We start from the raw sequence: 22,676 nt of genomic DNA, 5'->3' as shown, positions 1-22,676 counted from the left end.
GTGATGTGAGTGCTCAGGACCTGTCTCTACCCCTCCCTAGCCCAGCCCAGGCAGGTGGAGCAGGCTGTGTAGGCTGGGCTAGGGACGGCTGAGGCCCCCAGCCCCCAGTTCCTATGGAGAGCCTGCCTCACAGCCCACCGGGCAGGCCCCAAGGACTCACCCCTTACTGCTTCCAGGGGCCCACTGGGAGCCTCCCCTTTTGATCCGAGCAGGCTGGTCCCTGCCTAAGCCGTCTGCTGTCTCAGATGGAGGACAGGCAGGATGGGCTCCCGCAACTGTGTCTCTTTTTCTTTTCCTAGAAGTTAATTTCCCAAAGGGTGGGGAGAGCTGTCTTCAGTTTCGGGGTGGGGGGCTCCCTATTTTGATCCCTCGAAGCTGTAACTGCACACCCTTATCCCTTCACTTGGCAACCCAGGCCTGGTCACCAGGATGGACCCTGGGCTCTCCCTCCTGACATCTCCTGCCCCATCACCAGGGGTCTGAGGCGGACGCTGGAGGAGGGCCAAGCACAGACACAGAGGCAGCCATTTCTCTTTACAACAACCTTTATTTCCAGCCCTTGATCCTGCTCGATTGCTGGTGGGGTCCCTTAGCTCCGCCTGTCAGGCTCTGTGCCGCCTCCCCGCAGGCGCAGATTCATGAACACGGTGCTCAGGGGCTTGATGCCGTACTCCCCCAGCGGGAGCTGGTCCTCCAGGGGCTTCCCCTCGAAGGTCAGCCAGAACAGGTCCTCCTGCACACCCTCCTGCCGGCTCACTTGCTGCTTCAGGTGGGCCACAGTCTGCGTCAGCTGTACCTCGTAGGTGCTGCTGCGGCCCTTGTCATTCCTCACCAGGATGCTCAGAGGTTCATCGCATTTGTCCACCACCAGCAGGACCGTGCTGCCGGGGCCCAGGCCCTGGCTGGCAAGGGGGACCCTGTCCTGCAGCGCCTCGCCGCTCGAGTGGACAGCCAGGCGCTGCTGGAAGGCGTGCACGCCGATCTTCTGGGTGATCTGCGCCTTCAGCTCTGACACCGACATGGAGTTGCTCAGGGACACCTGGAACTCGTTGCCCGCCAGCATCTTCACCGTCAGCTGCCAGCCCTGCAGGCATCACACAGGCTCAGAGACTGTGGACCAGTCCCAGGCCCACCACACACAAGGCACTGGCTGCAGGGCGAGCTCCTGTGCCCAGGGACAGTGCTCCCTCCTGTCTGTCCTCTATATCCTGTCAGCAGGGACCTCGGGCACAGAAGGCACTGAGGGGTCATTACTAGAAGGCCAGCTGCCCACAGCCATCCCGTGGCCTCCCTTTACCTGCTAGGGTGCCCCTCTGAGGATCTCAGGGGTGACCTGCTTTCAGGAGCACACTTCGAACCTGGCCAAGCTCTGAGCAGCTCCGGTCTCCCTGCACCCCTGGGAGACCTTGGCTGGGGGAGGGAGACGAAAATTGACTGGCACAGAGCCCACCTCCCCCCACCTGTGACATCTGCCTTACCATGGCTGTGGGCTGTGGGCCACGGCACGAGCTCCTGTACTGGCAAAGAAGAGTTCGCTGCCTCTCAGCCGCCGGCTCCCACAGGCAGCACCCAGCCCTTTTATAAGCCTGAGCCGCACACGTCAGGGGGCGTGCCGGCGAGCCTGCGCTGGCGGCCAGATTTGGCTTCAGTTTCGGTTTCCTTTTCCCGAGGCGTGCCCCAGAGTGAGCAGAGGAAACAAAACAGAATGACCGAAAGATAGGGAAAAGCAGAGGTGGAGGTGGGCAGGGCCGCAAAGGCACTGTGAGGGCTGCGGACTCCGGACAGCAGACGGCATCCCCATCCCCACCCAAAACCCTGGAAACACCTAAATATCGCGCATTCCAGGTCCTTCACAAGATGCACTAAAGCTGCCATCACATGGACTAATGGTTTCATTTTCCATTTACCAACTTGCAAAATTAGTAAACTTGGAAAACATCCCCACGGTTAATTGAGAAACAAAAACTCCAAACTACCCAGAGATAACAACACTTGGTTTAGGGCAGTATTTGCTCAGATTGGTGTTTTTATGTTGTTTTTGTGTTTTTGAGACAGGGTCTCATTCTGTCGCCCAGGCTGGAGTGCAGAGGCACGATCTCTGACTGCAACCTCCGCCTGCCAGGCTAAAGCGATCCTCTCACCTCAGCCTCCCACGTAGCTGGGACCACAGGGGTGCACCACCACGCCCGGCTAATTTTTTGTATTTTTAGTAGAGATGGGGTCTCACCCTTTGCCCAGGCTGATCTCGAACTCCTGGGCTCAAGTGATCCACCTGCCTCGGTCTCTGAAAGTGCTGGGATTACAGGCGTGAGCCACTGCACCCGGGGCCTCAGATTGTTTTTTAATAAAAGAGGCCTATCTTTTATTTTCTACAAAAATGAACTCTGGGACACTATTGAGAAAGTGAAAAGACAATCCATAGAATGGGAAGAAATATTTGCAAATTATCTATCTGATGAGGGCATAGCATCCAGGACATATAGAGAACTCTTACAACTCAATAAAAAATAAAAATAAAAATAAAGGCAACTCAATTTTCAAATGGCCAAAAGACTTCAACAGACATTTCTCCAATGACACAGAAACGGCTGTAAAGCGATGCTCAACATCATTATTAATCGGGGAAATGCAAATCAAAACCCCAGTGAGATGCTATTTCCTACTAGTATGACTGTAATAATAAAAATAAAGGACAGGCCGGGCGCGGTGGCTCACGCCTATAATCCCAGCACTTTGGGAGGCTGAGGCGGGCGGATCACCTAAGGTCAGGAGTTTGAGACCAGCCTGGCCAACATTTTTAGTAGAAACCCCATCTCTACTAAAAATACAAAAATTAGCTGGGCGTGGTGGTGCATGCCTGTAATCCCAGCTACTTGGGAGGCTGAGGCAGGAGAATCCCTTGAACCCAGGAGTCAGAGATTGTGGTGAGCCAAGATTGCACCAAAGCACTCCAGCCTGGGCAACAGAGTGAGACAGTCTCAAAAAATAATATAAAATAAACATAAAGGATAGTAACAAGCATTGGGGAATACACAGAGAAGCTGGAATCCTGGTACATGCATTGCTGTTGAGAATGTAAAACAGTGTGGCCACTGTGACGCTCAAAACGTTAAACAGAATTATCGGTAACCCAGCAGTTCCACTTCCAGGCGTGTGTCCAAAAGAATTGAAAACAGGTGTTCAAATACTTGTATACAAATGTTCATGGCAGCACAGTTTACAATAAACAAGTAGCGGAAAACGAGCACACGTCCATCAGTGATGGATGGACACACAAAGTGTGGAATGTCCACACGACGGAATATTACGCAGCCATGAAAAGGACTGAGGCACTTATTCATGTGAAAGGACCTTGAAAACATTATGCTAAGTGGAAAGAGCCAGACACAAAGGCAGCAGAGTGTTGATTCCATTCACTGCAGGGGAAACGACCAGAACTGCTAGAGCCACAGCCACAGGAAGCCGACTCCGTTACTGGGGGCCAGGGAGGGGGTGTGGGGGGTGATTGCTTCAGAGCCACGAGCCCCTTTGGGGGTGATAATGTTTCAGAACTCCACAGAGGTGATAGTTGGACAACGTGGTAAATAACTAAACGCCACTGGATTACATTCTTTAAAATGGTTAGTTTTATGTTATATGAATTTCACATCAATAAAAAGCAAAGGTGAAAAGGCCTCACCATACTTTCACCGTTTTGTAACCCGCTTCATTCATGCAACAGTATATCATAAACATCTATCCAGGCCAGGCGGCTCATGCCTGTAATCCCAGTATTTTGGGAGGCTGAGGCGGGCGGATCATTTGAGATCAGGAGTTTGAGACCAGCCTGACCTACATGGCAAAACCCCATCTCTACTAAAAATAAAAAAAAAAAATTAAAAAAAAAAGGCCAGGTGCAGTGGCTCACGCCTGTAATCCCAGCACTTTGGGAGGCCGAGGCAGGCAGATCACCTGAGGTCGGGAGTTCAAGACCAGCCTGGCCAATATGATGAAACCCCGTCCCTACTAAAAATGCAAAAAATTGCCTGCCCGCCCGCCCGCCCTCCCTCTCTCTCTCTCTTTTTCTCTCTTTCTCTCTTTCTTTCTTTCTTTCTTTCTTTTCTTCCCCTCTGTGGCCCAGGCTGCAATCTACTCAGCTCACTGCTGCCCGTGCCGCGGACTGCCTGGGACTGCCGCCGCGCGCCACCGCTGCCTGCTTTTTCTCCTTTGGCTGCAGGCGCGCGTTCGCCATGTTGGCCACGCTGGTCGCCAGCTCCTGACGCCGAGTGCTCTGCCCGCCTCAGCCTCCCGAGGTACTCGGACTGCAGACCGAGTCTCGCTCACCTGGTGCTCGGTATTGCCCGGGCTGGAGTGCGGTGGCGTGGTCTGGGCTCACGGCAGCCTCCGCCTCCCAGCCGCCTGCCTTGGCCTACCAGGGTGCTGGGATTGCAGCCCCTGCCCGGCCGCCGCCCCGTCTGGGAGGTGGGGAGCGTCTCTGCACGGCCGCCCCTCTGCCCGGCCTCCCCATCTGGGAAGTGAGGAGCGCCTCTGCCCGGCCACCCATCGTCTGGGAGGTGAGGAGCGCCTCTGCCCGGCCACCCATCGTCAGGGAAGGGAGGAGCGCTTCTGCCCGGCCACCCATCGTCTGGGAAGTGAGGAGCGCCTCTGCCCGGCCGCCCCGTCTGGGAAGAAGTGAGGAGCGCCTCTGCCCTGCCGCCCTGTCCGGGAAGAAGGGAGGAGCGCCTCTGCCGGGCCGCCCCGTCCGGGAAGAAGTGAGGAGCCCCTCTGCCTGGCCGCCCCGTCTGGGAAGTGAGCAGCACCTCTGCCTGGCCACCCACCGTCTGGGAAGTGAGGAGCGCCTCTGCCCGGCCGCCCCATCTGGGAAGTGAGGAGCGCCTCTGCCCGGCTGCCCAGTCTGGGAAGTGAGGAGAGCCTCTGCCCGGCCACCCATTGTCTGGGAAGTGAGGAGCGCCTCTGCCCGGCCACCCATTGTCTGGGAAGTGAGGAGCGCCTCTGCCCGGCCACCCATTGTCTGGGAAGTGAGGAGCGGCTCTGCCCGGCCGCCCCGTGTCTGGGAAGAAGTGAGGAGCGCCTCTGCCCGGCCGCTCCGTCTGGGAGGTCTACCACGGAGGCCAGAAGCAATGTGGGGGCTGGACGTGGTGGCTCACACCTGTGGTCCCAGCACTCTGGGGGGCGAGGTGGGTTGATCACTTCGGGCTAGGAGTTCGAGACCAGTCTGGCCAACTTGGCGAAACATGAAAAATACAACAGACAAACCAACCAACCAACTCAGTGACAACAAAACAGGTCTACCCTGGAGTCATACTCTAATTTTTTCTATTTTCCTCCCTTTCTGATCCTTTATCCCACTTTCTTTTTCTTCCTCTTCCTTCTCCCTCTTCTTTGTCAAATAGAGGATTGAGTTATTATCACTGATCCATAAAAAAAAAAAATGCAAAAAATTAGCTGGGCGTGGGCTGGGCGCGGTGGCTCACACCTGTAATCCCAGCACTTTTGAGAGGCCGAGGTGGGTGGATCACCTGAGGTCAGGAGTTCGAGACCAGCCTGGCCAACATGGTGAAACCCCCTCTCTACTAAAAATACAAAAATTAGCTGGGCATGGTGGTGGGCACCTGTAATCCCAGATACTTGGGAGGCTGAGGCAGGAGAATCACTTGAGGCTGGGAGGTGGAGGTTGCAGTGAGCCGAGATCGCATCACTGCACTCCAGCCTGGGTGAGAGAGCGAGACTCTGTCTCAAAAAAAAAAAAAAAACCCAAAAAACAAAAACATGCATCTATCCATGTTGGTGGACACATCTGTGCAGGTTGTTTTAACAGTTGTTTTAACAGTTTCCCGTGGAACAATGAACCTGTTATAGTACAGTTAATTTAGTTAACCAATCCCACATCATTGAATACTTAGGTTGTTCCCAAATTGTTGTTGTTACACACAGCACATAACAGAGAAGGGTAGCTAAAACTCAGTAATAAATAAATAAAATATTTAAATAAGATTCAAATAAATAAATAAATAATTTTTAAATAAACAAGTGTAAGAGTGAAAAATCAACATATTCTGAATATGAATCCTGGCCCTTCCCCGTCTCCCAGCAAATCTCAGGGGTCACCAAAATTGTTAGCATCTAAAAACCAAAGAGGAGGCGGGGTTGTGGCTCACGCCTGTAATCTCAGCGCTTTAGGAGGATGAGGTGGGCAAATCACTTGAAGTCAGGAGTTCAAGACTAGCCTGGCCAACATGGTGAAACCCCCGTCTCTACTAAAAATACAAAAATTAGCCGGGTGTGGTGGCGCACACCTGTAGTCCCAGCTACTCGGGAGGCTGAGGCAGGACAATTGCTTGAGCCCTGGAGATGGAGGTTGCAGTGAGCTGAGATCGTGCCACTGCACTCCAGCCTGGGCGACAAGAGCAAGACTCTGTCTCAAACAAACAAACAAACACCACAGTCCCAGGACTTTGGGAGGCCGAGGCAGGCAGATGGCTTGAGCCCAGGAGTTTGAGACCAGCCTGGGCAACATGGTGAAACCCTGTGCCTGCAATACATACAAAAATTGGCCAGGCATGGTGGCTCCCACCTGTAGTCCCAGCTACTTGGGAGGCTGAGGTGGGAGGATCGCTTGAAACCGGGAGGTGGAGGTTGCAGTGAGCCGAGATCACACCACTGCACTCCAGCCTGGGTGACAGAGCGAGACCCTGTCTCAAAACCAAACCAAACCCAAGCAAAACAAACAAAAAACCCAGGATTTTCTATTTCTTTTTATCATTTTAGATACCCTGTTAAACATGGTATATGTTTACTGATTTCTTTTCTTTTTTTTTTTTTTTGAGACGGAGTCTTGCTGTGTTGCCCAGGCTGGAGTGCAATGGCACAATCTCGGCTCACTGCAAGCTCCGCCTCCAGGGCTCAAGCAATTCTCCTGCCTCAGCCTCCCGAGTAGCTGGGACTACAGGTGCCCACCACCACGCCCAGCTAATTTTTTGTATTTTTAGTAGAGACGGGGTTTCACCATATTAGCCAGGATGGTCTCGATCTCCTGACCTCGTGATCCACCTGCCTCGGCCTCCCAAAGTGCTGGGATTACAGGCGTGAGCCACTGTGCCAGGCCCCTGTTTGCTGAGTTCTTAATGCTGAGGTACGGTGCTAGAATCTTCCTTTTCTTTTGGTTACTTCATCCCATCTCTGCCAGTTGTCTTCCTGCTTCGACAGAACCAACCCAAGGCACAGGCACCGAGGAAGGTGACCAGATCTGCAGTCACTTGCTTTAGTTCCCTGGGGTTGCTGAACAGTGTACCACAAACTGGGTGTTAAACTTCACACCACAGAAATGTATTCTCTCATAATTCTCCAGGCCAAAAGCCCAACATTCATGTGGACTAAATGACCAAGATGATCAGGCTGGTTAAAAAACAACAACAACAAAAAAAAATCAGGCAGGGCATGGTGGCTCACATCTGTAATTTCAGCACTTTGGGAAGCAAAGCCTAGAGGATGGCTTGAGCCTGGGAGTTTGAGACCAGCCTGGGCAACATAGTGAGACCCCACCTCTAAAAAAAAAAAAATAGCCAGGCATGGTTGTGTGTGCCTGCAGTCCCAGCTACTCGGGAGGCTGGGCACGAGAATTGCTTGAACCCGGGAGGCAGAGGATGCAGTGAGCCGAGATTGTGACACTGCACTCCAGCCTGGGCAACAGAGCAAGACTGTGTCTCAAAAATAAAAATGAAACAAAATGCCGGGCGCAGTGGCTTGCGCCTGTAATCCCAGCACTTTGGGAGGCCGAGGCGGGTGGATCGCCTGAGGTCAGGAGTTCAAGACCAGCCTGGCCAACACAGTGAAACCCCGTCTCTACTAAAAATACAAAAAATTAGGCAGGTGCCTGTAATCCCAGCTACTCGGGAGGCTGAGGCAGGAGAATTCCTTGAACCCAGGAGGCAGAGGTTGCAGTGAGCCGAGATAGTGCCATTGCACTCCAGCCTGGGGGACAAGAACAAAACTCCGTCTCAAAAAAAAAAAAAAAAAAAGAAAGAAAACAAACAACTGGCTGTGTGTGGCTTCCAGAGACAAGAATCATCTGAAACCTAAAGACACAGGAAGTTTGAACATCAAGCAATGGAAAGAAGCATACTACACAAATATTAAGTAAAGAAAGCAGGTGTAGATATATTAACAATGTCATTAACATATTAACAAAGATCATGGAAGAAAGCATAATAGACACAGGAGGTCCCATAATGATAAAAGCTTGAGCTCCCTCCCCTACCTTCCCTTCCCTTCTCCGCCATCGCCATCATCTGTGCTGGACCCTGCTTCTCGCTGTGTCTTCTCACCAGACTTTCGGAATTAAGCGATTCCTGGCCAAGAAACAAAAGCAAAATCGTCCCATTCCCCAGTGGATTCAGATGAAAACTGGTAATAAAATCAGGTACAACTCCCAAAGGAGACACTGGAGAACAGCCGAGCTGGGTCTGTAGGGAATTGCACGGGAGATGGCACACATATTTATGCTGAAGGTCATACCTGAAGGTCACAATCACATTACCATATCAAGCTGGAAATGTCACCACGATCTGGAGAGTTGAACATGTTTTATTGGGAATAAATTTTTTCTTTTTTCTTTTCTTTTTTTTTTTTTTTGAGACAGAGTTTGCTCTTGTTGCCCAGGCTGGAGTGCAGTGGTGTGATCTTGGTTCACCATAACCTCTACCTCCCGGGTTCAAGCGATTCTCCTGCCTCAGCCGCCCAAGTAGCTGGGATTACAGGCGTGCGCCACCACGCCTGGCTAATTTTCTATTTTTTTTTTTTTTGAGATGGAGTCTTGCTCTGTTGCCCAGGCTGGAGTGCAGTGGCGCGATCTTGGCTCACTGCAAGCTCCGCCTTCTGGGTTCACGTCATTCTTCTGCCTTAGCCTCCCGAGTAGCTGGGGCTACAGGCGCCTGCCACCACGCCTGGCTAATTTTTTGCATTTTTACTAGAGATGGGGTTTCTCCATATTGGTCAGGCTGGTCTCGAACTCCCAACCTCAGGTGATCTGCCTGCCTCTGCCTCCCAAAATGCTGGGATTACAGGCGTGAGCCACTGCACCTGGCCTGGGGATCTATTTTTTCTTTCTGAATCTGTTATGAATGCGTTGGTTGGCTGGGTTCCGTAATAAACACGTGAGACCTTTCACTTTTTTAAAAAAGGGTTGAGCTCAATAGTAAATTAATTTCAAACTTGTGTGCATTCAATAACATAGCCACACAATATATAACTTCTAGTTACAAACCTCAATATTCTATTTATGATGTAGGAAATCATAACAGCTGCTTACAAAGAAGCCTTTGGTTAATATTTGGGCTCAGTTACAAACTAACTTAAACTTCCTTAAACCTTTTATACAAGATCAATAATGTTGGATATATGTGGTTTTTTTATTTTTTGACACGGAGTCTCACTCTGTCGCCCAGGCTGGAGTGCAATGGCGCGATCTCAGCTCACTGCAAGCTCTGCCTCCCATGTTCACACCATTCTCCTGCCTCAGCCTCTTGAGTAGCTGGGACTACAGGCGCCCGCCACCATTTCCGGCTAATTTTTGTATTTTTACTAGAGACGGGATTTGACTGTGTTAGCCAGGATGGTCTCATCTCCTGACCTCATGATCCGCCCACCTTGGCCTCCCAAAGTGCTGGGATTACAGGCGTGAGCCACCGCACCTGGCCAAGGCAGGCAGCTCAGGAGGTCAGGAGATCTAAAAATATAAAAAATTAGCTGGGTGTGGTGGGGGTGCCTGTAGTCCCAGCTACTTGGGAGGCTGAGGCAGGAGAATGGTGTGAACCTGGGAGATGGAGCTTGCAGTGAGCCGAGATCACGCCACTGCAGTCCAGCCTGGGCGACACAGCGAGGCTCAAAAAAAAAATTATTATTTTTTGGCTGTGTGCGGTGGGCTCACGCCTGTAATCCCAGCACTTTGGGAAGCTGAGATGGGTGGATCACCTGAGGACAGGAGTTCGAAACCGGCCTGGCCAACATGGTGAAACCCCGTCTCTACTAAAAATACAAAAATTAGCTGGGTGTGGTGGCGGGCGCCTGTAGTCTCAGCTATTCGGGAGGCTGAGGTGGGAGAAATGCTTGAACCTGGGAGGCAGAAGTTGCAGTGAGCTGAGACCTCACCATTGCATTCCAGCCTGGGTGACAAAGCAAGCCTCAAAAAAAAAAAATTATTTTTTGAGACAAGGTCTTGCCCTATCACCTCGGCTAGAGTGCTGTGATGTGATTGTGGTTCACTGCAGCCATCTGGGCTCAAGCGATCCTCCCCCATTGGCCTCCCAAAGAGCTGGGATGACAGGCATGAGCCACCGTGTCCAGCTTTGATTTTATTTTTAAGCCTTTTAACTATCTGGCAACAACAAAAATCGTCCCAAGACTGGTCCTCACCACTTATACCTGCGTGCCCTGGTCCAGACCACAGTAGCCTTTCACGCGGGCTCCTGTGGACACGGCGGGTGGTCCTGCTCCCGTGCTGACCCCACAACCTGCTCTTCACCCAGTCGCCAGGCTGATCCGCACAAAACCTCCCACGGCTCTCCTTACCTCTCGGCGCAACCAGCCGGGCCTCGGTTCCCGCATCGTGGCCTCTGGCCTCTCCCAGTGTCCCCTCCAGTCACCCCACACCTGCCCCCCATCCCAGGCTCTTGGCTCCAAAGCCTGGGCCTCCGGGCCATGCCTGGTACACACAGGAACGCTCTCACTGCAGCCCTTGAGACCCATCTTTGGCCCTCCATCCTCCACACATCCCCTCCGCCCTCCGCCCTCCTCCTCCACCTCCCCCGCCCTCCGCCCTCCGCCCTCCGCCTCCGCCCTCCATCCTCCGCACGTCCCCCTCCGCCCTCCATCCTCCGCCTCCATCCCCGCACTCCGCCCTCCGCCCTCCATCCTCCACACATCCCCTCCGCCCTCCGCCCTCCATCCTCCACACATCCCCGCGGCCCTCGGCCCTCCATCCTCCGCACATCCCCACCGCCCTCCGCCCTCCAGTAACCGCTGCCAGGGTTTTTCTCCCTCACTGGAATGCTAGTTCGCTGCTACACCTGCCTTGTATGTTTAATGAAACTAAATGTAAAATGTAAACATGTGCTGAATCGTAAGTTCTCAAACATTCTGATTTCTTCCCCCCTTCTCTTTTTTAAACAGCGATGGGGTCTCACTAGATGCAACCACTTACCCAGGGTGGCCTTGAACTCCTGGGCTCAAGTGATCCTCCCTCCTCGGCCTCATTCTGATTTCTTAATAAATTCAATAACATCTTCTAGTCTTTCTCCTTAAATGATAACCCTAAATGGTTTGTTTGAGACGGAGTCTTGCTCTGTTGCCAGGCTGGCGTGCAGTGGCGTGATCTCGACTCATTACAACCTCCACCTCCCGGGTTCAAGTGATTCTCCTGGCTCAGCCTCCCGAGTAGCTGGGATTACAGGCGCGTGCACCACACCCAGCTAATCTTTGTATTTTTAGTAGAGACAGGGTTTCACCCCGTTGGCCAGGCTGGTCTCCAACTCCTGACCTCAGGTGATCCTACCACCCCAGCCTCCCAAAGGGCTGGGATTACAGGTGTGAGCCACCGTGCCCGGCGATAAACCTAAATGTTTTATTCAGTGTGCATTTGAGTTTAGAATCTTGAGGCGCATCTGCTAAAACACTCTCAAGTGTAAAAACTCTGAGTGTGATTTTTTACGACTTGAATTAGGTGTGATTGACATACACAAGCTGCATCTATTTAATGTGTAATTTAATGAGCTCTGATGTAGGCACCTGGCAACCCGTCAAACACGGGTCTTTGTGCTTCGTGGCGTTTCCACACATCTCTACGTAATGCTCACCAGTGGAGGATCACGCCAAAGCTTCCTGCCTTCCTGCAGAGCCAGGGTGATCTCAGGTGGGTGAGCCCCGTCAGGGTCTGAGGCCGGGGCCAGGTGCAGGGCTGATTTGGTGCCCTCGACTCCCAGGGAGGCTAGAGCCTTGCTCAGATCGGCTGTTGCAGGGGTCTGGCCTCATCCATCTGGAGGAGTCTACCAGCCTGCCGCCCACTCCTTCGCTCTCATTGAAATCCAGACCCTTCCCTGCCTTCCCATCTGGCCAGTCACCACTCCTCAGCCGCCGCCCTGGATGACATCTGATTGACTCATGGCTCCTGATAACACGTGGACTTTGGTTAAAGCTCGAAGGTCACTCTGAAGACACGGTTGGGCCTCCGCCTGGTCCCACGGGACAGGATGGGCTGGGAAACCCCACAGGTGCACCACGGCGCTCTGAGAAAGTCACACCGAGCCTGTGATTCCCTGTGGCCAGTGGATGATGACCCAGAAATGTGTCACTGGAGACTCTGGGCTGGCCGCCTTTCCCGAGAAACCGGGACTGTCGACGTCTGAGGCCCGGGCTGGCCGCCTTTCCCGAGAAACGGGGACTGTCGACGTCTGAGGCCCGGGCTGGCCGCCTTTCCCGAGAAACGGGGACTGTCGACGTCCGAGGCCTGGGCTGGCCGCTTGTCCTGAGAAACATGGATTGTTGACGTCCGAGGCTGGGCTGATTACACAGGCAGCCCCTCCCCTCCAGATCCCATGGGGAGGAGCCTCACCCTGTCTCTCTACCTGGGACCAGGAAGGCCGAGCTGCCACCACCTGACCTGGGCCACCATCTCGCACTGCTGGATCCCATCTTACTGGGCCAGAGCCTCCCCACCCACTTGGCAGGCATGTCACCCCCCAGCTGCAGCCCCCTGTAAGGGCTTCCTGGGACAGCAGGACCTGGGACAGAGCAGAGGGTCCCACTCCACATGGCAGTCCCAGTGCCCCTTGGCGTCTGGTGGGCTTGGCCCCCAGGGAGGGTTCTGCAGGTTAGAGGCACGCCTCTGGCTGCGTCAGGGAGGACACAGTGGAGGGGCAGGTGCATGACCAGGGAGGGCTGCTGTTCCAGCCAGGAGGAGGCGCTCAGCTGGGGAGGGGTCGGGGGTAGGTGGAGCCTGGCGCACTGGACAAGAGGGACCCTCTTAGACCTAAAGGACCTGGCAATGGACGCAGGAGCTGCACATCTTTGGGGAGCAGGGAGCCCAGAAGCCCGGAGCTGGACACCTGACCCCACACGGCCATGGGCAGGGCCCCTGCGCTGGGCCATGCATGGCCCTCCGCCTGGGGCAGTCACCGGGTGCCAGGTCGACCCACAGCCGCCTTCAGAAAACTCCAACCCACTGGAGACCCAGGCCCAGCTGTCCTGGGGGCACTGCTGCGGGGGGCACTGCTGCAGGGGGCTAGGGCTTGGCCATACCAGGCTCCCTAAAGTCCCTGCCACTAAATGACACTTTCATCCCGGCCTTCCCAGAGCCAGCAGGGCAGATAAACCCAGGGGGCTCATCAGGCAGCCCTGCCCCTGCGAGGGGAGGGCAGAGGCAGGTGGTGGAGGGGAGGAGGGGTCAGTGTGTTCTTCGACTCCTCTGGAATCTGGCTGCTGTGACTTGCTTTGGCCAATGGAATGTGGTGGAGATTTTACCACGTGCGTTCTGGACCCCGGCCTCAAGAGTCCCTAGGCTTCCACTTCGCCCTCCTGGAACGCTGGCCATGTTATGAGGAAGCTGACCGAGGGTGGGTAGGATTCCAGGCCGCAAGGCTCTGACAGAGAGCTCGGCAGCCGAGGGACAGCAGCCCCGGGTGTCCAGCATGGCTCCACTCGGGCCCTTCCCACCCAGCTGACCTTGGCCCAGGGCTGTGTGAGGCCCCGGGAAGCCGCTGGCACCACCCTGATCCCTGCTACGGAAAGAATAGGCAGGTGGTGCTTAAGCCACCAAGAAGGTCGGGATTCCACACGGGCTGTGGTCTGCCCACATGAACAGGAGGGAGGGAGGGTGAGGGGCAGACACAATGGCCAGCCAGATAGGCTTCTCTTGATAAGGAGAGGAGAACAGACAGGGAATGAGGAAGCCGCAGATGCAGGCCATGCACAAAGACTGCAGATCTCAGGGCTGGCGGACAGCAGAGCCAGGAGCTGGGAGGTGGGCAGAGAGAGTGGAAAGGCTGGACCGTGGAGGGGTGCAGTTGGGAGAAAGGACCCAGTGGTTAAGTAGGGAGGGAACAGGACCCCTGAAGGAGAGGAAGTCAAAGTTGGAGAATTGCCGGTGTGGATTTTGAAGGCATGGCCGGGAGAGTGACAGGGAGCAGGTGTCCCCTCCTGCAGGAAAGGGGTGCCTATGACTTCAACACAGTGAGGTCTGGTCACAAAGTGGGGGTGGTTTTGGTGGAAAAGGAAAGCAGTCTGGGAGTGCCAGTGAGGAGGGACAAGGGCACCGACCTTGTCCTGGTGCAGCAGAGAGAAAAGCAGTGCCTGCCGGGAGCAGGAACGGGCTGGGAGGGCATCCCAGACAGGCAGGATGGGGAGACTCCAGCACCATCCTGCTTGGAGACACAGCTCCCACCGCTGCTGAGAAGGCATGCAGGTGTGGTGGCAGTGGCACCAGCCTGGTGCTGCTGCTTCTGCCTGAGTCCTGGTCTCTCTCCTGTAGCCTGGATTGCTGCAGCCCTGGCCTTCTATCACTACAATCCCAGCAAACACCCAGGAACAGCTCTGCGCCCACCTCAGCTCTCTGGGAGAGAAACCCACGCCGGCCCCAGCCTTGGTTCCTCGGTGGCTTTGGCCTGAGCTCCCTGAGTGCACAGCCCGCTGCCCTGGGCAGGAGTTGGGGACCACACTGAGGACCGCCTGCAGGGGTGGCTACAGGTCTCTGATGTCAGGAGTCGGTGTGTGAGGGGGGTGCTGAGGCCCATGGCGAGATGGCAGCCGCCACCTCTGGGTCAGAGATTGGGAGGGGAGGTCATGGCCAGCACCTCGCAGGCCTTTTGGGGACACTGGCTGGGGTCATGGAGTGTGGCCACAGTGGCCCAATGTGAGGAGACCCCCCCCAAGAATGAGGCCCTCCAGGTCCAGCCTAGAAGACACCCCGGTTTCCCCCACAGGCTCCCCAGTGGCGTGTGAATGTCCTCATCAGTCACCCCCCTTAGCTAACACAGGGCCATGCAGATGCCCCGGGGCCACCCACCGTTTGGAGCTTGACCCACTCAGGGCCAGGAGGTGGGCTGGATTTCAGTGGCTCCCGAGAAGCACCCGTTAGATGGGGAGGAGGGGTGGGGAAGTCGCTGAGCCTCTGCCTCTGTGGGAGAGAGGAAGGGACCAGTGAGGAGTGAGCAGGGGTGAGGAGGGAAGGGTCACTCTCCCTGGGTCAGCGCCCAGCCCACCTCCACTATTCCAGTCTTGAGTGCCGCACCACAAACCACCCCAAAACAGTACGCTCAGTAACCACCCTACTGTGTGCGGGCGGCTTGGAACGGGGCGCTGGGACCTGGGCCGGAAGCTGCTCAGGAGTCTGGAATCCAATGCCGGTTCCGGTTCCTCCACGGGGTCTCTCCTTGAGGCCCGGGCGTGCTCCCTCCCAGCACGGCAGCTGGTTCCAAGAGCGACTGTCCCAGGACAGCGAGATACGCGTGGCTTCCAAGTCAGCCTCAGAAGTCACGTCCTGCCAAACACCCCATTCTTCCTGGCCGAGGCTGTCACAGAGTCTCATGTAGAAGGCATTTCAAGGTATAGGGATGGGAGATACTGCCACGGCCGTCTCTGAAAAACGCAACCTGCCCCCAGCCCGGGCGTCAGCACCATCCCGGGCTGCAGCCCAGGATCCACCCCCACACTCAGAGCAAGGGAACCCCAAGGCCCTCAGGAACCCTGAGGCCCCTACCACAAATCAAGGCCAGATTCGAGAGGTAGGGAGGGGACCGTCAGAGGCCAAGGGCACAGACCCAGAGAGACAGACACACAGACGGGAGCTGTCCTGTGGCAAAGACCGTGGGAGGAACACAGGCCCGGAGACCCTGGAGTGGGCTCCCTGGTGGGGGATGGGGGGTGGGGGGGTCTCTTCCTCTCCAAGAGAGCAGAGGCAAGTGCTGGTGTCCCCTCCTGCCTCTGCTCAGCGAGGACCCCACCTGCTGCCTGGGGCAGGAACCCTGGTAGATGGGCATGGGTGCTCACTATGAGCTGGACACCATCAGTGGCTTTAAAAGTAGAATCTCCTGGCCAGGCACAGTGGCTCACACCTGTAATCCCAGCACTTTGGGAGGCTGAGGCGCGTGGATCACCTGAGGTGGGGAGTTTGAGACCAGCCTGACCAACATGGAGAAACCACATCTCTACTAAAAATACAAAAATTGGCCAGGTGTGGCGGCACATGCCTGTAATCCCAGCTACTCCAGAGGCTGAGGCAGGAGAATCGCTTGAATCCAGGAGGCAGAGGTTGTGGTGAGCCCAGATTGTGCCACTGCACTCCAGCCTGAGCGACAAGAGTGAAACTCCATCTCAAAAAAAAAAAAAAAAAAAAAAAAGTAGAATCTCCTATTAAGACCAGCCTGGCCAACATAGTGAAACCCCGTCTCTACTAAAAATACAAAAAACTATCGAGGCATGGTGGTGCACGCCTGTAATCCCAGCTACTTGGGAGGCTGAGGCAGGAGAATCGCTTGAACCCGGGAGGCAAAGGTTGTGGTGCCACTGCACTCCAGCCTGGGCAACAGAGCGAGACTCTGCCTCAAAAAAAAAAAAAAAAAAGTTAGCTCCCTTTTACAGATGAGGAAACAGGTACAAGGAAGGGAAGCGAGCCCATCTAACAACCAGTGAGGGAAAGATCAGCCCCAGCCATGCTTGGCAGGGAGGAGGTTCACGCCTGTAGTCCCAGCACGTTGGGAGGCCGAGGCAGGAGCATCATCTCAGGCCAGGAGTTCAAGACCAGGCTGGGCAACATAGGGAGATCCGCGTCTCTACAAAACAACAAAAAAATTAAAAAACGATCCTCAGGCCCCTCCTTCTATCCTGAACTCCCTGCCTGTCTGGGGAATGGGGGAGGCCCAGAGCCCCCCCAAATCCCTTCCCAAGCTGGGGAGATTCAGGCCGGCAGCTCCCCAGGGATGACCCCCAGCAGGAGGCGGCGGCGACTGCGGCCACTGGGGGCGCTCGCGGGCTTTCCCGCCCTGGCCCAGCGCTCAGGCCGGGGAGGGACGCGGGGCGGGACGCGGGACAGGGACACCATCCACACCACCTCCTGGGCCACGGGGCCGGTCCGAGCCTCTCCAGGGCCCAGGCCCGCGCAGAGGAGTCGGGGCAGGAGAGCCGGGTTCCACTGGGCGCTGCCGGGGCTTAAGTGCTCGCGGGGCCACCTGCGAGACGCCCGCCCAGCCCCCGCGGCTTTCCCCAGTCGGCGAGGGGCGCGGACAGCCTCTCGGCAGAGAGGGCGCCACCTCCGCTCCGGCCTCGCAGCCCCCCAGAGGCGCGCGCCCCTGTGCAAGCGGCGGGGTGTGGGGGGCGCCTCAGGGGGACCGCGGAGGGCCGGGGTCAGCGCCGTGAAGAGGGCGCCTTCCCGCGTGGGCCGCAGGACTTTGCTTGGGGCGAGATTAGACGTGGGGTCCGAGGGGAGGGGAGGCTTCCGGACAGAAACCCCGGGTCCAGGTGCCCCGGCAGGGGCGAACCTGCCAATCAGCTGACTCCCTGGCTCAGAAAAGCTCCCCAAAATGATCCCCGACCCCCTCCCCGACCAGAAGCTCCCGGTTCTCCCTGGCCCAGCTCCTCCTCCCCACTTCCCTCGCCCCTGCGCCCCCTTCGCACCCTGGGAATGCCACGCCTTCCCTTGAGGCTTCCCCCCTGAGGACCCCCCACCCCGCAGAAGCCTTTGGGACCACCCGACGGAAAGAAGGCTTTTGTCCACCCAGGCCACCCACCTAATTCGGTTCTCTTACAACGGCGTGACTGCTGAGCCTGCCATCTGCCTCCTGCCCGGATTAAAAGCCCGGGAGGGTCTCCACACCCGGGCCCAGGCCCGGCTCTCCAGGGGGCTCAGGAAGCCTCCGCTGCACAGACGCGTGAGGCTGCCGGGGACCCCGAGTGCGGAAAGGACCAGCGTGCCCCGCAGCGGCATTCGAAATAAAAACAGCAAACACGAAAATAACCACAGCCGTTTTACGCATCCTGCCCCTTTGCAGTTATATTAACAGTGGCCCCTCATTTTTCTGTGAGCCCCACTTTGCTGCTGCTGAGTTCGCTAGCGGGTCACCTGGAAACACGTGGCGACACGGGCCACATGACGTCATCCCAGCAGGCTTGCGTCATCGCCCCGGGTGCCTGGTGACATCACCAGCCCGCTCGCGTCACGCGCACGTTCTGCTTCTCGTGGTCCTGCCCGGCCCACGCCATCACCGGCCCTGCTCTGCGGGGTCACCCGTGCTCCCCTTCGCCGTCCGCTCACTCTGCCCTCCAGCCGGCCGACCCGGCCGCCGACCTTCCCCCGGCTCTGTCGCTCCCAAGGCTTTCTCCAGCCCTCCGTGCTCCAGGCCGCACACCTGAGGGTGGGACGCCCGGAGGCCGAGCCAGTGTCGGATCAAACTCGGAGACCGAGCAGAGCCCAAACCGGGACGGGAGGCGGGGCGGGCGGAGGAAGCCAAGAGGCTCGAGACCGAGGCTCGCCCACCCCTCGGCGCCGCCAGACCCTGCGCCACTGGGGAAATTTCCTTCCCGACTTCCCGCGCGGCCAGCCCCAGCTCCGTCCAGCCCCGGCTCCCGGACCCCTGGGCTGGAGAGTGAGCCCCGAGACTCCGCCCAGCCCCGGGGGGTCCCGGTCCCCGTTCGCCCCCAGCGGCCCCTCCCGGCGCGCTGCTCGGCCCTGACTGCATTGAGGGGCGCGGGATCACCCAGCCCTGGCCCCAGAGGTGTCGGAGGGGGGCGCCGGGCGGGGGGCCCCGCATGCCTTTGTCGCCCGCGGAGGCCGCGCCCGGAGCCGAGGCGTGACTGACAGCGGGCGGGGGAGGAGCGCGGCCGCCGATTGGCTGGAGCGAGTGTGGGAAAGAATGCGGAGCCGGGTTCACACACCCCGCGGCGGCGAGGCCTTAAATAGGGGAACGGCCTGAGGCGCGCGCGGGCCTGGAGCCGGGACCCGCCGGAGGGGCTCGGATCCCCGCGCGCTCGCCGCTTGCCCGCCAGCCCGCCGTGGTCCCCGGCGGCGTGCTCCACCCGGCACGGGGGGGCGCGGGGCGCACCATGGCCGCAGACACGCCGGGGAAACCGAGCGCCTCGCCGATGGCAGGAGCGCCAGCCAGCGCCAGCCGGACCCCAGACAAGCCCAGGAGCGCTGCTGAGCACCGCAAGGTGGGGTCCCGGCCGGGCGTGAGGGGGGCGACCGGGGGCGGGAGGGACGGAGGAACGCGGGACTCAGCCGGTGCCCGACCCGCAGTCCTCCAAGCCGGTCATGGAGAAGCGGCGCCGAGCGCGCATTAACGAGAGCCTCGCTCAGCTCAAAACCCTCATCCTGGACGCCCTCAGAAAAGAGGTAAGTCGGGGGCGAAGGCCCGAGACCCGGAGTCTGGGGCGCAGCTGACCTGGACCTCCCGCCCATCCCCGCCCCCAGAGCTCCCGCCACTCGAAGCTGGAGAAGGCGGACATCCTGGAGATGACCGTGAGACACCTGCGGAGCCTGCGTCGCGTGCAGGTGACGGGTGAGGCGCGGGCGGCGGCGGCTTGGAGGCTGGGGGAGGGCGCGGGACCCCCGGGACCCGGCACCGACCTCTCCTCCCGTGTCGCTCCCGCAGCCGCGCTCAGCGCCGACCCCGCCGTCCTGGGCAAGTACCGCGCCGGCTTCCACGAGTGTCTGGCGGAGGTGAACCGCTTTCTGGCCGGCTGCGAGGGCGTCCCGGCAGACGTGCGCTCCCGCCTGCTGGGCCACCTGGCAGCCTGCCTGCGCCAGCTGGAACCCTCCCGCCGCCCGGCCTCGCTGTCCCCGGCTGCCCCCGCAGAGGCCCCAGCGCCCGAGGTTTACGCTGGCCGCCCGCTGCTGCCATCGCTTGGCGGCCACTTGCCTCTGCTCGCGCCGCCGCTGCTGCCGGGTCTGACCGGGGGGCTGCCCGCCGCCCCCAGGGCGGGGCCGCAGGGCCCGGGGGTGCCCTGGAGGCCATGGCTGCGCTGAGGCTGTGGCCCTGGGACTGCATCGGAGGCGGCGCCCCGTTCTAGGGCCGCGGCCTTTGCCAAGACTGCAGCAGAGAATACGTATTTATTATTCCAGAGTCCGCGTCACGAGTTTTCCTTTTTTGTCTTGGTGAAGAGTTGACTTTGGGAGCGCCCCGCAGCTACGCCGCGCCTGGGTCCCGCCCTACTCCCAAGGCCGCGGTCCGCAGGTGGCTGGGGGCGTCGGGCGGGCCCGGGGGGCGGGCTGGGGGCGGGGCTGAGGGCAACCCCCTCCGCTCCGCGCCCTCCCCTCCCCTCTGCGGCCCTCCCCTCCGCATCCCTGCAGCCCCGCACGCGCACGCGCACGCGCTCTCTGCCCCTGCGTTGGGTTTGCCTCGCTCTGCGGTGGCGGTTGTGAGGGGACCCCCGGAGGCCCAGGTGGGAAGCTGAACGTCCCTGAGTGCCCAGAATCTTCCCCGTGCTGGAAGGTGGTCGCGCAGCATCGCCGGGCAAGTTGCTTTTCAGAGGCCCCTTTCCCGACTCCCAGTCCCCGCACCGCGGAAGGCGGAGGCTGCCGTCCTGAGCCGCGCTGGGATCAGGGCGGCCGCCCTTGGCCCTGAAGACCCCCGCTGGGTTCTCCTGGGAAGTGCAGAGCTGCCGGTGCCCACCGCAGACCCCTCCCCCAGGCGTCTGTGCGGGGAGGGCCCGGCGGGAGCGCGCGCGCGCGTCCGAGCTGGGCTGCGGCCACCGAGTGCCGGGGCCAAGGACGTCGCTCACTAGGGCGTCGGCCCTGCCCGCAGCCTCCCCTGCCCCGGTAAGGGAGGTTCCGCCTCCCCAGTGGGTGAAGACTGGGGGCTTCTCCCTCATAGCCCTGAGCACGTGCAGTTGTCGACCACCGACTTGCCAGGCAGCGCCGGAGGTTCCCCCGAACCACCGCCGCGGTCGCCATCCCGGTCCCCTGAACCACCGCCGTGGTCGCCATCCCGGTCCTGTGTTCCGGGGGGGTCCGGCGCAGTTCGAGGCACTCAGCCGAGTCTCCCTCTGAGCCGCACCGAGGGCCATTTCCCAACTGGGGCCGAGTTTACCGGGGCCCACGGGAGGCGAGTGAGCCGTCCCACCAGCGCTGGCCCTCCAAGGCTCCAGTCTGTGCCTCCATCAGGAGTCCCCTGGGCCCTCCAGGACGCAGCCGTGTACAGCTCGTAGGAGCCACCCAGGCCTGGCAAGTCAGGCCACCCCTGGCCCCTGGCTGCCCTGCCCCCTCCCAGAGCTGCGAGGGCCAGGCCAGTGACCCTGGGCGGGGTAGCATCGGGCTGGGGGCCCCACTCTTGGTCCCACCATCAGTCCTACCTCGGGGGTCCTGGTCCCAGGGAAGCCTCAAAGTAGCCCTTTTCCCTGGGAGCTTGAGACCCTGTGAGGGAGGCCGCCTTAGCACGGGAAGGGACGGTCTTCTTGGGGGCAGCTGGAAGCTCAGCGTGGCCGGGGGAGGGGAGCTGCGCAGAGAAGGCATCAGTGCAGAAGGGGAAGGAGGGCCTGGGGCAGCGAAGCTGGGAGTGTGGGGAGGAGCTCGGGGCAGGAGGGGCACCCCACAAAGTCACCTGGGCTGTGGGTCCTAAGAGGGCAGGGCATCTCTCCACCAGGCTCTGGCCTTGAATGCCCCCTCCACTGTGGCTAAAGGGCCCTGCATAGCTGTCCAGGGACCACTCAGGTTCGGGGGAATCACAGTCCTCGGGCAGTCCCTTCGCAGTCTGGGTTCCTCTGTGCTCCACACCACCTGCCCCCGGCTTCTCCCCTGACTTTCCTCCTAACTTGTGGTCCATCCCATCGGCCGCAGGCTCGGTGTATCATCTGGGCCCAGCTGGACGGGGCTCCAGAGGGCAAAGGCCAAGTCTGTCTGGAAGCTCGAAGCTCTGTCCTCAGCACCGAAAACAGGGAAATGGACCCGCAGGGACCTAGCCCATCCATTTTTTTTTTTTTTTTTTTTTATGAGACGGAGTCTTGCTCTGTCACCCAGGCTGGAGTGCAGTGGCGCGATCTCGGCTCACTGCAAGCTCCGCCTCCTGGGTTCATGCCATTCTCCTGCCTCAGCCTCGCCAAGTAGCTGGGACTACAGGCGCCCGCCACCACGCCCGGCTAATTTTTTGTATTTTTTTAGTAGAGACGGGGTTTCACCGTGGTCTCGATCTCCTGACCTCGTGATCCGCCCGCCTCGGCCTCCCAAAGTGCTGGGATTACAAGCGTGAGCCACCACGCCCGGCCAAGTCCATCCATTTGAATGACAGAGCTGGGAGGTTTGGGTTAGACTAGGGAGGTCTCAGGAAACACAGCCTGAGGGGCCAGGCTGGACCGGCAGCACAGGGGCTGTCCTGGGCTCCCCCTCAGGCTACCCCCTTCTCAGATCCCCCCCCTGGGCCTCGGGGAGCCAGCCTCTGCCTACACCCAGCCAGGACGCCCGCCAGAACCTGCTTCCTGTGGCCCCAGACGTGGGGTGCCCCCTCACATGGGGGGTCCTTTCTCCCTCCCCACCCTGCGTCCTGTGGCCCCAGACGTGGGGTTCCTCCTCCTGCAGGGGTCCTTTCTGCCCTCTCTACCTTCCAGACATTTCCTGCCCCTCCCCACCTCAGGTGGTGGCCACTCACCAGCTGGGGTCTGGCCCAGTCCCCCGTCCCTGCCCCTCCCCGGTGATTTTTATCTTG

At 58.7% G+C, this 22,676-nt stretch overlaps 3 protein-coding genes across 3 annotated transcripts; 2 read left to right on the top strand and 1 right to left on the bottom strand.

The window, feature by feature from the left end:
- Window positions 1-527: 527 nt before the first annotated feature.
- Window positions 528-2,095, bottom strand: ISG15 (ISG15 ubiquitin like modifier). Its single transcript, XM_030805513.1, has 2 exons — window positions 1,479-2,095; window positions 528-1,084 (listed from the first exon to the last, which is right to left on the bottom strand). The coding sequence occupies exons 1-2, from the start codon at window positions 1,479-1,481 to the stop codon at window positions 590-592; spliced, it is 498 nt and encodes a 165-aa protein (XP_030661373.1). The 5' UTR covers window positions 1,482-2,095; the 3' UTR covers window positions 528-589.
- Window positions 1,480-8,650, top strand: LOC115833061 (60S ribosomal protein L39-like). Its single transcript, XM_030805962.1, has 2 exons — window positions 1,480-1,492; window positions 8,245-8,650. The coding sequence occupies exons 1-2, from the start codon at window positions 1,480-1,482 to the stop codon at window positions 8,466-8,468; spliced, it is 237 nt and encodes a 78-aa protein (XP_030661822.1). The 3' UTR covers window positions 8,469-8,650.
- A 9,367-nt stretch (window positions 8,651-18,017) lies between these two features.
- Window positions 18,018-20,102, top strand: HES4 (hes family bHLH transcription factor 4). Its single transcript, XM_030805512.1, has 4 exons — window positions 18,018-19,191; window positions 19,277-19,372; window positions 19,451-19,538; window positions 19,632-20,102. Exons 1-4 carry the CDS (start codon window positions 19,084-19,086, stop codon window positions 20,003-20,005), a joined length of 666 nt encoding a protein of 221 aa, XP_030661372.1. The 5' UTR covers window positions 18,018-19,083; the 3' UTR covers window positions 20,006-20,102.
- The last annotated feature ends 2,574 nt before the right edge of the window (window positions 20,103-22,676 follow it).

The sequence above is a fragment of the Nomascus leucogenys genome, chromosome 24 (assembly GCF_006542625.1).
Source record: "Nomascus leucogenys isolate Asia chromosome 24, Asia_NLE_v1, whole genome shotgun sequence".
NCBI lineage: Eukaryota > Metazoa > Chordata > Mammalia > Primates > Hylobatidae > Nomascus > Nomascus leucogenys.
Note: the sequence above shows the minus strand (reverse complement) of the source record. Positions and strands in the feature narration are given on the sequence as shown.